This window comes from Megalops cyprinoides, chromosome 17 (genome assembly GCF_013368585.1).
Source record: "Megalops cyprinoides isolate fMegCyp1 chromosome 17, fMegCyp1.pri, whole genome shotgun sequence".
Taxonomy (NCBI): Eukaryota; Metazoa; Chordata; class Actinopteri; order Elopiformes; family Megalopidae; genus Megalops; species Megalops cyprinoides.
Genome location: NC_050599.1, coordinates 4,978,636 through 4,994,304, shown reverse-complemented (window position 1 = coordinate 4,994,304; position 15,669 = coordinate 4,978,636). Strand labels below are relative to the sequence as shown.

The 15,669-nt window shown below is 45.0% G+C and overlaps 1 protein-coding gene across 1 annotated transcript; it reads left to right on the top strand.

Moving 5' to 3' along the window:
• The first annotated feature begins 174 nt into the window (after nt 1-174).
• On the top strand, nt 175-13,894 carry amd1 (adenosylmethionine decarboxylase 1). The gene is made up of 9 exons (XM_036549748.1): nt 175-476; nt 9,277-9,363; nt 11,227-11,353; nt 11,682-11,784; nt 12,063-12,105; nt 12,305-12,449; nt 12,893-12,985; nt 13,107-13,262; nt 13,675-13,894. The coding sequence occupies exons 1-9, from the start codon at nt 367-369 to the stop codon at nt 13,816-13,818; spliced, it is 1,008 nt and encodes a 335-aa protein (XP_036405641.1). The 5' UTR covers nt 175-366; the 3' UTR covers nt 13,819-13,894.
• The last annotated feature ends 1,775 nt before the right edge of the window (nt 13,895-15,669 follow it).

The following is a 15,669-nucleotide window of genomic DNA, read 5'->3' as shown; positions in this document are numbered from 1 at the left end:
GCGGCAACCGAAGCGAAATTTGAGCCATCTAAATATTGACAGTGGTGTTAGCCAATCCGCACATTATCTTTAAGAATGTGAAACTGTGATTGGTTTAACTTGAGAGTGACGTTTCAGACAAGGTAATAAAACTGCCGCGCAACCTTGCTTCTTGGCTTTACACAGTATGGCCGGCGATATTAGCTAGCGCTCGCTCTACGGTATTCTCTGCAAAAGGGAAGACGGTAAACCAAGAAAAACTACACCTGGACTGCAAAAAGGACTGTACTGAAAACATTAAGTTATAAGCAAATCAAGCAAGGATTGATAAAGCTGAAGTAAATAAACAACGTGTAATTTCTGTTGTTGGTGTCTTGTTGTCTCACGATGGAAGAGAACGGTGCACACTTCTTCGAGGGGACCGAGAAGCTGCTGGAGGTGTGGTTCTCCCGGCAAGATGAGACCAAAGGGACAGGGGACCTCCGCAACATCCCAAGGTGAATGCAATCTTAAAATTATTTATGAAAAGATTTCGTCATTATTTGCGTTAAAGGTCCCTAACGTCGCTGGATAGCTAGCGTTTTGTCGCTTGGACATTTTTTTTTAAATCGATAAGCTTTGCTGGCGGTGGTGTAATACTTTTGTGTCACGCAACGTTGGTGATGAATGATATTGCTGCTGGTAATCGTTAGTTATTTTACTAACTGGCTAACGACAACTGATACGGTGGTATTAACTAGCAGGCTAGTTCTGTAACTTGGCCATCCCCCTCATTGCGAACGGTCGCTGTCATCCATTCAGTTGAGGCTTGGGCAGCTAACTAGCTTGTTATGTCTCGTCTGCTGTTCTGAATATATATAAATAATGTATTAGGCAACCTAGTCTACATATTTTGATTTTTATCGAGAAAAATATTTGGTTTAGGACTAAGCCTTCATTAGCTAAGTTCGTCACAGCTAGCTACAGATGGCTATATGTCATCGTGGCTAACTGAATGGCTAACTATATAGCCAGCTAGCTAATTCAAGCAAAACCAGTATAATGTCGCCGTTATTGCGTGCGCTTTCGTGGCCAACGGACGGTCGACGTGTATTTAAATCCTCGGTATTTAAATATTTTTATTGTGAGTAATAAGCGAGCCGTATTTGTCGCAGTGATGTTCAAGGTTGCGACACATTTTTCGGTCGGCTCCAGTAATTTTCCGTTTGTCCGTCCTGGCGTGACGCATGGGGGCCCAAAAGCATGTGGTTGACGGTGCCTCCGTTCACGTCTGCTGCTGCAGTCGGGCGGCTCTGGATCAGGTGCCGCATTGGCGATCCATTACATTTCCCCGAGATTTACTATCACTGCAGTGGTGGGAATGCAGATATATAACCAGCCACCTTACGTTAGCTACACGCTTTCGGAACTATCCGATCTAAGCTGTCGGTGACACTTGTGGCAACACAGTTAGCCAGCCATTGAATTGTGAGCATATCGGGGATTTCTCCTGGTTTGCTAACATGCTTTATTTTGTGGTTGGGCTCGAAATTGATGTCCATAAAAGGAACCATCGAAGCAATAACCAGACGCAAGAAATTTGATATGCCATCTACCGTCGATTGATCGTGGGCCTATTTATTGATACGCTGCTGAAACAAATCGTCTAGTAGCTTTAGCTACAGATACGTAGTAACATGTTAGTTAGCTATCTACAGTAGTATTTACTTGATTATACAGTTAGTTTTGTCTGCAGTTGGCCAGATATGAGAGTAAATTACACAGCACAATGGTATGAAGATAAAGAACTCGTGATTGAGGTCCAATCAAGGTGGCTGTTAGAGTAGCAGTTAGCGCACATGTCCCATTCATTTTGGGACTGGCGGGGGTGACTTGACTGTCCGCTCGCAGAAAAGTCACGTTTTCTCTTCGTGAGCCATGTTTCTCCACCCATTTTCCTCATTGGCCGAGAGGCTACCCCTTACAGGCCGTTAGCAAAGCGGACCCCCCCCCCCTCCCCAAAGCCAGTTTTCAGGCTGCAGTAGCAAGGGCATGGACGAAATCGCGGGCACTTCTTAAAGGGGCCACGTAAAACCAGTCTGCGCACTTGGGGGCGGCGCGTAGTTTTCGTTGAGCGAAAGTTGCGACCTCTGTCCTAATAGCTGGGGTTACGGTATGCATGTGCATTTTCTGCATTTAAAGTGGCATGTGCAGTCTTGTTACCTTTTGCGTGTAATGGGGGGGGGGGGGGGGGGGGGGGGGGACTCCACGAAAGAATGAATCGGGTGCCGCAACTCGTGGCTACGCGCCGCCCGCACACCTTGTTCTGTGCCCTGCGAGTGACTTACTGCCCACAGAGAGGGGCACACGCTGTAATCCAAACTGACACGAAGTGACGTTTGTTCCCTTTCACGGGGAGGAGGGTCATCCCAGGTAATCAATATAGGATGAGGTCATCATTTAGGCTTTAAGCAGTTGGTGTGTTCAGTGTCATGAGCCGTAACAGTTGATTCCTATTTTTTTTGCCTTGGTATGCAAACCCACGTGGACAAATTAGTATATAGCCCATATTTGTTGCATTACAAATAAGGTTTCTAATTGTGTATTGTTTCAAGCCATCGTTAAAGTATCATTACAACAAACATACCTCTAAGTCAGTGTTTGATCTAACAGTGAATCAATGGGAATTGTGCAGTGCAATTGCTGCAAGAGTTGTAGTTTGTTTTCATTTGTTGTTAGACCAAACTGTTCCATCAGATGAATTTCAGAAGTCAGCCAAATGGCCTCAAAATGGCCGCTGTTGTCGTAACTGGGTACGTACTTGTGAGTGGTTGATGTTTCACAAGTCTCATTACATTATATTACATCATTTAGCAGACGCTCTTACCCAGAGCGACTTCCAAATAAGTGCATCACAATGTTAAGAGTAGTTAGCATCATGATCTAAAATGTATCTAGTCTGTACACCAAGTTCTAAATTGATTACTTGGCAGTTGTGTTTTTCATGTAAAAACATTTTGTTGCAAACCAGAGAGCTTGGTATGAAGAGTAAAAATACCAGTCAGTACTAATTCTGTGCTGGTGAGCGAAACGGGTCATGATAAATTGACTTGTAAGGGTTTGAGATTTAATTCAAAATGGCCACCAATCCATGTGGTTTAAGCCTCTTATCCTTATTCGAATTTGTTGCTGTTGGCAAAAGAAATTAATCCATTAAGTTTCATGTCTGTGGAATCTTCCGTGTTGGAACAAGAACACCTTGAAAAAGTGACAGCTAGACCATGTGATCTATTATGGCACAGCGATTAACATGGCATGTCTTCCTTTGCGGTACAGTCGGCTTGTGTATGGCCAAACCCTATGGAAGCCCTTTGTGTTCTGAATTTAAGAAAGATTTACCCAGCATTGACCAAGATTGCCTCGTTTGCATGTTTGCCAGTAAATGGCATAAATTGTGTTATGGGGCTGAGTTATCAACATTTCCTTCACAATTATGATTGGGATATGCACAGAGGGTTTGCATGCCAAATTTCCGTTGGCATCCTAGCAACATTTTATGAGATGTTTTTGGCTGATAGCCATATCATCAAAGCTGACCAAATCTGTTAGATATTGTGAGTCTTCTATAAACTTTGAGTTCTGTAGTCATTTTTTTCTAAAGTAATAGGAGTGAATGAAATACATTAAAAAATATCTCAGTGCTGACCTTAGGGTGTCTTGTTGCTTTGCTACTTGGCCTCTTAATGAAGTTTAAAATCAAGGATGTGAACTGGGCACAGATATGTTCAGTTGGCCATTGACTTTAATGCTCTCTTTAAGACCCCTTACAGTAGCACCCCGGATATTGTACATGGGCCTGGATCTGCTCTGTCCACTACAAAGCCAGGCTTCGATTGGCTGCGTCAGAATACACGATTGCCTCATTGATTTAAGCCACCAAATGTGTAACTATATCTACCAGTCAGGGGCTGAGTTGACACAAAATGAAATGAAATACTGTAGTATGTATGATATGTCTTTAATTCTGTAAGGTGTTCGGTTGATTACTCATATTTGATGTACATTTTAACCAGAGAGATCTTGCGAAACAAGTGTTGATGTCACAGAGCAAACACTGTCAGCATTTCAGAATAAATCATTAACAATTTCCATCTTTTACCTGTATGTAAATGTAAATGTGTAGCACAGAGGTGTACTCAGTTGTCCCTGTCACAGTTACTGTTAATGTAAAGATTGTATATTCGGTATAACCAATTACTAAATTGAAGGTACATATTCTCTCAGTTGTATCTCTTTAAATGTAAATGTAAATGTTTAAATGTATTACTCGCTGACAGTTTTCTGGATTTTCTTAAGTATTTCACCAGATATAATGGTGAACTGATCAGAATAATAGTGGTATTTGTGTATGCGATGCTTTAAAAATGAAACGGTTGAAGGTTTGTGTCTTGAATGCCTCTGAGCTGGGACACTGGGGCAGGAGCAGGCAAGGCATTCAAATTAATGAGCTGTGATTTTACAGCCGTTCACCTTTACAGGTCTTTTCTCTATTTTGGGGTCCCTCCCTTGTGTAGCCCCAGTGGACATGGGCGCGTTGAGCGGTGATGGTGGATTTATGCCCTGAAGTTAACACACCCATTCATGCCTGTTCGCTGTGGCAGACACCCCGTTCCAGAGTGAATTACACAGCTTACAGACCACAGCTGGATGGTTACCAAAGTAATTTGGCTTATGCAAGTTGCTTAAGGCTACAGCAGCCATGCCACACCTGGGAATCGAACCTGTGACCTTTGGGTTTTGAGGCCTGGTTAATTTAAACAACAATCCATTGTGTATACCCAAGTATTTATCATGTGCTTTGCATCTCCTTTATGTGTCTCTTACTGATCTCGTCTGTAATTAGATTACACTTTGTAAAGTTCAGAGGTTAAGGAGACGGGCTTGTAACCCCAAAGATTGCAGATAACTTTCCTGGTGGAATTGTCTGCAGCTTTGAGAAAGAACTGCTTTGTTTAAGATTAATCTTATTTTCTTCTACGTTTTCTGCCTTCTCTTCCCTATGGAATCCCACCCAGCAAATGAGTGAACAGAAAATGTAGCCTGATATCAGTTAGCTAACTTTATATGTGCACCAAAGACATAACTTTTCAACTTCAGTTGTCTTAGAAAACGAGTATTACCGTACTATAGTTTCTAATGAGTATTAAATGAGTATTATTAATAACACAAGAACGCCTGTGTTACAGTTGGCTCCCTGTGAAGCTTTTGGCATGCTTTTTGGTCCCTTATTCAGGAAACACAGTGGAGTTGGCCAGCTGTATTCTGCTGTAGTTGGTAGGAACCTGGCAGAAAGTCAGTTTGAAAACCCATGCAGACATTTATTTTGTCTCACAGCTGCTGAACACATGAGGGTGTTTTCTTTAAATGTTCAAACACAATGGCCGTCCTCTTGTGCCAGGATAGCTCTGAATGCATCACCCATTGTCTTTTATTTGTCTTAAATCCAAACAGCTGAGGACGTCTTCCTAAGTTTCTGACTTCACCATCCTCGACTTTGGCTTGTCTATGTCTGTGGTTTAAATATTAGACTCTGATTACAAGAATTGATCAAACTTCAAATGAATATATTCAGTTGGTTGGGGTCAGTGTGATCAAGGCTAGCTAGGTCAGGTTAAGAGTTCTGATTTGAGGGCTAAATCTGCCTGTTTGTGATTAGCCAGTTTGGTCTTACCTTTGCTTTCCCAGAACTGAAAATGCTCTTAACATCTTGAGGAAGATTTTAAAGGAAGTTGGAAAGCTTCCTAGTTGAAACGTTTGAAAGTGACCCAGGATTCTCGAACCCTCTGCACAAGCAGGGTAAAACAAACAGGGGCAGCACTAATCTCATGTTCAGACTCCTAATTAGCTGGGTGGAACTTTTATATTGTTAACTTTTATTAACCTGCAGTAAGAACACATTTTCCCTGCCCCTCTGAGGTGCTCTCGTTGCTGGCTCGCTAGGGCTGTCGCGATAACCGCAATATTGCAGTACCGCGGTATTGACACGCCAACCGCAGGGGATGGCAAACAACCGCACGAGAAACCATTTCGGTTGAGCAAAAAAAAAATTTTAAATAGTTTGTCGCGCGCACGAGAAACTTCAATAATTTTTTTTTCTCATGTCCCTTTAGGGGCTCTGTAGATTTGCACTTAAAAGATTTATATCTAGCCTAGGCTGTAGGCTGGGCTTAATTTTTTTTCCATAAAGGAGAAAAGGCGTGTAGCCTACCTTGCATTCTTATTATGCCTCATTGTCCTTCTGTGTTCTGCATTTAACAATAATCAGGTACTTGGTATTTAATTTATTTTACAACAGTGTCATCTTTGTCATTTAAAAAGCAACAATATACCTAATAGCCTAGCAGTAAAGCTTATTTATATAGCACTAAAATCAGGATAAATGAAGTAATTAGCAAAAAAAAAAAATGGCGGTAATAGTGCATATCGCGGTGTTGAGCCACCCTAAATCACCGCAGGGGAAATTCCTTCACCGCAACAGCCCTATGGCTCACGCAAGGTGATCCCCGAGGCTTGGGTTTCAGGGGGAGTGGAGTAGCGGGGCGGAGTGAATGGCCTCGGCCGGGTGTTAACTTACAGCCCGGGGTAGATTAACGCCTCACAGACAGCGTTAGAGGATCACGCAGGCTGGAGCCCGGCCAATGTCCAAATAAGTCCACAAGGACGTCTGATTCACAAATCTCCTGGCCGTTACGGTGACCGGGCGGGTTGGTGCCGTGCCTGTGGCTGGCCGTGGGGGAAGAGCGAGTACCTCCGGGAGGAGAGAATGCCAGCCAGGCTTCTCCCCTGGGGAGTCTTGCCCACCTCCTCATTCATAAGCTTTCCAGTAGCATGTTAAAGTTGATGTTCCCCCCTTCTTTTGAAACGCCCTCAAAGTAGCATGCAGCTTGTTTCTGTTGGAGTTGACCAAAGGTGTGGATATACGGGAATGGAAGGGTTGTCAGGGTCAGTCACATGTTCCCTTACATACACCTGCTGTCTAATGTACCTTAGTATGCTGCGTGTGTCAGTTGGAATTTTTACCTTGAATTAAATTGGTTCTTTTGAAGAAGGTAAGACGTAAAGATTGCTCCCACTGAATGTGCGTGCATAGTGCATCGGTAGTTTGATTTGGCGTTATAAGCCTGATTGGAGATCATCTACAGGAGTCTTATTTATAGCTGTGCGCTTCTGAAGGCAGGGAAACGGTTATGGGGAGTGGCCGTATCCAAGGCTCTGTAAACAAGCTGTGGGTGATCAAACCGCCTGGAAATGATGGTTCTCAGGAATCGATCATTTCACTCTAATGGCTTTTTGCATCATCGTTGCCATTGCCAGACTTCTCCACCCTGCACTCAGAACATGTGCTCAGATGGGTGTCACCTGGGTGCCAGAAATAGCCCTGGTGTCCATTTTCGTGCGGGGGCGTGAGCTTGTGCAAGCTGACCCTCAAGTGTCCTCTGACAGTTGTAGTGGCTTGACATGAGGTTGCAGGTCCCAGGTGTTGTTTTTCACGGAGCTATGATACCATGTCCTGGAATACACCCATGTCAGGGTGAAGTAGATATGAGCAGAAGGCCTGACTAGGACAGAGCATTTGCATTGTATGTGCCAAATTGGAATGTATTCTGGGGAGGTGATTTCTTTCTGCATGACAGATCTGTTGAAGTGTTATTGGTGTGCTCCCTGGCACCGATTGCACTGAGTGTGTGTTCAGACAGGAGTACTGGCAGTCTCCTTGGCATGGAGGCCTCTAGTGTTCTCCCTGTTTTGATGTCTTCCTGTAGCCAAGCTCTGGATGGGTGTGTGGCCTTATGCTTTGAAGGCACAAGCTTTCCGCCAAAGGAATACTGCCAGGCAAATATAATGGCCCTTTTGCTTTGAGTGTGTTTGGTGCTCTTTTTCACCAGCCTGTTGGCTTTAGATGAGTCATAATGGATGCCCTGGAGCCAGGCTGCACACAGGTGGAAGATACCCCCGGGGATTGACTCAGCTCCTTCTCTCGTTCCTGCGACTTATTGTTATACTCTGTGGAGGCGTCGCGCCACGCCCATTCAGAGACGCTACATTAGCCAACACTCGAGGCAGGAAGAAAAAAAAAACGGTCTAGCCATCAGTCACAACCCATTTTCAGATTTCAGAGGTCACAGCGTTTGAATGTGCTGGCTCATTCACGTGGCCCTGGATCTGGTGGTGTTGCGCAATGTGCCAGGTGGGGTGAGGACCGCACTCCTCCTATCAGGCTGCCGTGTAACTCGAAGGAGCGTTGCTCTGGGTTGAGCGGGGAGCCGAGCGGTGCGCCCTGGCCACCTTTGCCCTTGAGCCGAGCTGGCAGGCGAACAGAGCCTCACCAGCGACACCGAGCTTCTCCTAAAAAAAAAAAAAAAAAAAAAAACATCCGTTAGAATAACCGCATAGCATCTGAATGATTTATGAGCTTGGAAAGGATTATGGCGTACTTTTAAAAGATGAAGTCATGCTTGTTAAGAGCAAGGCTGGACAGCGTTTTGAGTAGCCAGGGTAGCTTGTAGTTGGGTCTTGGTAACTGCCACAGTGGGTGATGCGGAGTTTGGTGCATTGCCCAGAGGGACATAGTGCTCACTTGTCTGAACGTGGCCCACATTGAAAATATCCTCAGACAGGTGCCACATGTCAGCTGATTACATATGGGGAAGTAAGCAAATGGCAAATGAATTGCATTAACGTTTCTTTCATGTGAAATCTTTCAGTTGGAATTTTTATTCTTATAAGGTGTGCATTTACTCTTCGTGACCACGTAGGGTACCCCATCCAGAAAAAGGCAGGAAATTGTGTACTTGTGTAATTGTGTGATACGTTGTGTAGTTTTCATGTTTTGTATCTGGTGTCGGTTTGCTTGAATAGCAAGCGTCATGACTGCCTTTTTTTAAATGTTCAGCCATTTGCTTGGGAAATAACTTCACTGCTCACCAGAAGGAAGACCTGCCTTTCTATTCACCTCTTGGCAGCACTAAACCAATAAGCCAGTATGTCACCCCTTTGCAGGTGCAAAAAAGGAAATAATGGGCTTGTTTAAATTCAGTAATGCTGTGTCCATGAAAGTGATCCACGCATTATCCTCCATTCTGTTCTCTGGCATCTGCACCCCGGTACATGGCAGGTTGGGCAGCTGTAATGCTGTGAAACACGTAAGGAGTCATTGTGGGATTGCAGTTGTATTAAGATTTCAAACATGTCTGAGGAATTTGACTGGTCACCGAGAGATCATAACCCTAAATCTCCTGTTTTTTTTTTTTTTTCCAGGTTTGAGTGGGACAAACTTCTGGAGAATGTGCATTGTTTGATCATAAGTGTGACAAAAACTGACAAGCAGGAAGCTTATATACTCAGGTGAGTGTCCTTGGTTACCAGCTCTCCTTGGCAGCACATTTAACCGGCTTGTCTCTTTCCCTTTTCTGACAGATTAGAGAGCAGGGATTAGACATGGCAGGCCTAATCCTCTTGTTAGGAGTGCCTGGGCTGCCTGGATTTGGGCGTCTCTCCCGGGCGAGACAAACAGGAAGTCTGGGCTCGTGAACCGCATAGAGCAGGAGGTTTGAACTTTCACCAGCAAAGAGAGGCTGCTTTACTGCTGACCGCTCAACAACAGGATGACTAACGCTGGAGCTGAAGGCGTGCGCGTCTCCCAGCCTCATGCGACATTGAGTCTCATTAGAGTTAATTCCAGGAGGTTAAACTCAGCCCCTGAAGCTGTGCTCAGCGTTCACCCATGACCTGATCCCAGGCATCAGGCGCACTGACACCGTCAGAGGCGTTTCGCAGGGACATGGCGTAACACAGCCTGTGCTGATCCGGGCAAGGGGGAACCTGGGGGTGCAGAGAGCAGGGAGTCCTGCTAACGTCCCGCTGAGGTCTCACACACACACACACACACACACACCCCGCAGGAGTCAGCGGGGCAGATTACAAAGAGAACCGCCCATGGTTACCCACCCTATTCTTACCTTACCATTACATTACTTCACCTGACATTATTGTCATTTGTCTTATCCAGAGTGACGTACATACCGCAGGTTAAAATTTTACCCACTTATACAGCTGAATATTTACTAAGGCAATTGTAGGTGCACCTTGCACAAGGGAACGACAGCAGTGCCTCAGCAGGGAGTCAAACCAGTAGCCTTTCAAGCCTTCTCAGCACTACACCACACTGCTGCCCACAGGGTACCTTACAGCAGGCTGGGGCCACTGGCCATTCTGTTCATATATACCATCTAAGGTTATTGATAAATGTTACCTGCGCATACTGTCTGATTCAGCAGAAGCCGTCACCACTGCGATTGTAGGATCCTCACATGCTCTCATCAGTGCAATTAAAGCTGTGCTTGTTCTGCCTTCTCCGTGAGAGTCAGGGCTGCAGAACCAGTGACAACCACAGTCAAAATGCCTGCAGTGTAATGAGCAAAAAAAAAGAACATGGCTGGGTATTTTGAAAAGAATTCTACTGAAAACAGGACACATGCACATGTGATCAATGTGTGGCTGGAGTCGTTTGTGAGTTTGTGGTGATGATACCCTCCCTGGGGGTGTAAAACAGAGATGACGCTTTCCCATCACCACCGCGTTCTGTCTGATGTCATCGTTCAATGTCTGTTCAATGTCACCCACTGCCCAACATGAGGCACCCTTTTATACAGAAATACCAGGCCCGTCGATATATATTTGGCATGTGGTCCTGGCAGTCATACGCCAGGCTTTGAGAGCCTTCCTCAGAGGTCACTGTACTAAGATGCTACTTTTATTATGATGCGGTATATTCCATTTGAAAGAAGTGGCAAGCAGTTAACAGGATAGCACCTAAGGTCATGTCCTGGCCAGACTAAGGGAAGTGTGTAGCGTTTACTTGCAGTGTGTGTGCATGCACACCATTGTGTGGCAACGTGGCAGCTCATTGCAGTATTGTTTGTGTAATGTAAACAGTGGAAGCAGTTATGTTACACAAGACTTTGGTCAGTTCATTTTTACCATAAAAGGGTGTGGTGAGACTGAGCAGACATGTATCTAAGTGAAATGGCATCTTTCTTACTGTACATGGCTGTAGATGGGTGGTTAAAAAAAATGAAGCGGACACTATGCCAGTGTCCCTTTGGGAATCCACACACAGAGCAGGGTGTTAAAATGCAGTTTGCAGTACGGTTTCCTGTTCATGATCTCCTCAGTGAACTCTGTTCTTTTCTTTTCTCTTCCCAACAGTGAGAGTAGCATGTTTGTCTCCAAGAGACGTTTCATTTTGAAGACATGTGGAACCACCCTCTTACTGCAAGCACTGGTGCCTCTGCTGGAGTTGGCCAGGGAGTACTGCGGCTTCGACGCCATTGAGGTACCTGCCCCCCCCCCCAATAAATTAACCCCCAACACCAGCCCACCCAGTCTAAACATTATGCCTAACATAGCTCCAGCCTCAGAACAACATCAGGCTCAGGACTACCTGCCATTTGAAGCTCTTAAATTCATGCTTGGATTGACGGTTTACAATTATGAATGTGTATATTCTTATCTTTTTGGTTTTAAAAGAGCGAAGCCCTTTCTATTTCTGGAGCATTAGTGATGGGTGAGGGCTTGGGGCAAGCTAAAGTAATTTATGAGTGTCGCTGTTTATCAGATTGTGGAACTCGCCTGCAACTAACTGTCATTCAACCTCCCCACAGAACTTTTTTTACTCCCGCAAGAACTTCATGAAGCCCGCTCATCAGGAGTTCCCCCACAGGAACTTCCAGGAGGAAGTGGAGTTTCTCAGCCAGATATTCCCGAGTAAGCCCTGCCTCTCCTGTCAGCAGCCGTACCTTCTGACGTTATCACTTTACATTCGTTTAGCAGACGCTCTTATCCAAAGCCACTTCCAGTACAATAAAGCAGCTTAAGGCAGCTGCTATGTGCTGCAAGGTCACACACCACCTCACTACCTCTGCCTGTCGTAGCTCACTGCAGTCCATGCAGATTATGATGCGAACCCCACTGATCACCTTGGTTAGGGTTTGTTAGATATTGTTCATAAAAGGTGTTTAATCATTTCTTTTTCCCTTTTCCAGACGGAGCAGCCTACTGTATGGGACGTTTGAATTCTGATTGCTGGTAAGGCGGCTCATTCGTGGTTTGATTCACTGCAGGTCCTTAGAATAATTAGATGATTTTTTTTTTTCTTTTTTCTTCAATTAAGGCCACCTCTGTTTGAAATCAGAAGCTGTTGTTCTTAATGAGAAGACGGTGCCTGAAAGGTGCTGTGCTTGTACACGCTGCCTGTGTTCCCTGAGCTCTCCCCTTCCTTTTTCAGGTACCTGTTTACTCTGGATCTGCCAGAGTTCTGGGAGAACAAGCATGCGGATCAGACACTGGAAGTCCTGATGAGTGACCTTGACCCAGCGGTTATGGACCAGTTCTACATGAAAGACGGTGTTTCTGCAAATGATGTCACTCGTGTAAGGGTCTTTAACAGCCGTTCACGTTACAGGGCTCTTTAATGATGTCACTCGGATGAGGTTGCTAATGATGTCGCTCGTGAAAGCATTTTTCCCTGCTTGTTTATGCTGCAGCTTAATGTTGGATTCTGAGTAGTGTCCATAACACTCCTTGCATCAGGGTGACTGCACAGTCAGGGAAATAGGCCTGTTAGTCTTTGCCTAGTTTACACTAAAGCTGTTAATTTTTTGGCATAAGTAGTTCTGGATAGTGGTAACTGTGTTTGATTCAGAATGTAACAAATTTCTGTCTTCAATCCACAGTGCAATTTTTTCCTCTCAAAATAGTTTCATGTCTCCAGATTATGCGGAGAATCTCCTCACATGAGTATTATTGAGCTGTGCTTTTTATTGATGGAAGCTCTGTGTAATTTGTCGACCATGCTTTTGATCTCTTCCTCCAGATGAGTGGAATACGTGACCTGATACCAGGTTCTGTGATTGATGCCACAATGTTCAACCCTTGTGGCTATTCCATGAATGGAATGAAAACTGATGTAAGTTGGCTCTTTGTTCTCATCCAGCAAAGCGTTATCACATTTTTACTTCTGACTTAAGTCATGTGAGACACATCGCTGGTCTGTGAAAACGTCCTGACGGGTTTGGCCTTCTCCGCAGGGAACTTACTGGACGATCCACATCACCCCAGAGCCAGAGTTCTCCTACGTTAGCTTCGAAACCAACCTTTCTCAGACGTCCTACGATGATCTGGTCAGGAAAGTTGTGGATGTCTTCAAGCCAGGGAAATTTGTGACGACGCTTTTCGTTAATCAGGTATTTTATCGGCATTTACTTAATCACGTTTTAAATCACCATTTACCTAATCACCTATCACTTTTGTGCCACCATTTACCTACTCACTGTTTTAATCATCAATATTTACCCAACAACCCTCTTAACACCATTTACCTAATCACTTTTATTTGTTGTAAATCCTTGTATGATCCTTTCTATAAGTACGTCTTATTCGGCAAATACAGCATTTGGAACTAAATCCCCTTCTCACGCCTTTAGTCTTGCGCTGTATTTTGTCCGAAGTCTGTTGGTGATTGTGAGGAAATGAGAAGTCATTTATCGAGAGTGTCGACTGTGAAGTTACACTTCGTACAGATGTGCTCCGTACATACAGATGTGCTCCGTACAGCCTGTTCACCCTCCCCCCTTTCTCCTGTGTTTGTCCTTGCAGAGCTCCAAATGTCGCAGTGTCTTTTCTTCCGCCCAGAAACTCGAGGGCTACAAACGTCTCGACCGCCAGTTGGCCCAATTCAACGACTACAACTTCGTTTTCACCAGTTACGCCAAGAACCGCCAGCAGAACCAGCAGAGTTGAGCCGCAAACATGAAGAAGAAGCGTAAAAAGAAAGCCGGCCGCCAGGGGCTCGTCCCCGGCGTCCGGCCCAGCCCTCCGGCGGGGAGCGCTCTGCCCCTCCGCCGCTATCGTTTAGAATCTACTGGCCCTGGTAGTGCCACAGAACCTAGATTATCCTCGAGTTTGAATTGTATGCATTCTTGTATCTACGACTTAGGTATCTTGCATGAAAGCTCTTTTCTCTGTTTAGATATTCTAGCTCACTCTTGCTGTGATCTTGAAGTGCATGTAGAGGAATTAAACACGCTCTGTTTGAGGATCGCCCGCCGCCGCGGCCCTTTCCTGCAGGTCTCCCCCCTCATTCCCCACAGACAGGGCTTCCGGGCCCACTAGAGCAGGGCCCTGACATGCTCCGATGGGTCCCGCCTGTGTTGTGTGGTTACTTTGCTCACTTTACCATTTAGGAAAGTGAAGTGATAACCCTGTAATCTTTTCTAAGTGTGCTCTGCATCTCTTTTTTTTTTGGCCTTTGAGTGCACTTTGTTACCCTCTTAACGTGTGGGTTCTTTCTCTCTCACACACACACACACACACCCCTCTCTTTGGCTCCCTCCTTTTCTTTGCGCTGTTCCCTTTGCTGTTCTTGCTGCAGTGTTGTGCAGTGTTAAGCGGTTAAACGTATATAAAAGCATCTAATCCTGCAGTGTCCACATACTTGTCCGTTCTTTCAAAATCCCACAGCGCAACACTGCCGTATATTTCCCTATAGATACGTCAAGATCAGTTCTTACTGTAACCCAGTCCAGAGGTGTTTAAATGCCTGGTTCTAGTTAGTCCAGAGTTCTGGTTATGTTGCACACTCAGTTAAATGCAGTGCAAATCGAATTGGTTACCATTTTTTTCACTGCAAGAAATGTATTTTTTGAAACTGCAGAGTGCAGTTTGTTGGAACTGGGCAGTACAGAGTCCCAGGCAGAAGCCGTGTAACGCGTATTTGCACCCAGCTGACCAGCAGGGCCCGGCTGCCTGACCCTGAAGCCTCGGCAGCAGCAGTTTGCTTTGGGCACAAAGGAATTTACTTTGAAAGTCTGATCCACAAACCACTTCGTTTACTCCGCCCACATTTTTGTCATCACAGTCACTTGGCCACGTGTTTGGGCAGAGCACTTTTTAAAGCCTAACCCGCAGAAATGAGCTTTAGTTAAAGAAATAACAATCAAATGAAACAAGTAGCTTCTAATATGAGTAACTGGCTACCTTGTAAATGTGCACTTTATGATTTCATCTTACATTTTAAGAGGACGGCTCTTGTTTGAGAACCTCCTTAGTCTGTGATTTCAGAAACATTAATGTCAGCAAGATTACAATCAGATTAAATGTTTTTTAAGAAAAAAAAAAACCAAAGCAATCTACTGAAAGGCTCTTTCTTTCACCATTTTTTCTAGTGAAAGAATTTGCCGTGTTTTGAATGTATACAAATTGTCTATATAGTCTTTGCCCTGCTAGAATATAAATGCACTAAGTAAGCCCCTTTTAAAGTTGGTGTCGGATGTTGCCAGGTAAACCCGGGTGGCGGCGGTCCAGGGTCAGCGCAAGGGCCTCCCCCATCCAGCAGGAGGCGTATTGTTCTGGGCTGAGCAGAACCGCCCTCCCTGCTCAGAGTGTGACGGGTCAGCTGGCCCCAGAACCATGCTTGACACTGTGTGGCTCCCCTCTGAGCTGCACCGTCCGGGCCTGAATGGGGAATAATGAATCCGACTCTTTGCTTAGCGCAGCGGTTGCCCAGCAAAGCATTTTTCTTTTTCTAAACAATATACACCCTCTCTCTCTCTCTTTTTTTCCCCCCTGTACAGAAATCGGTAACCACACAAT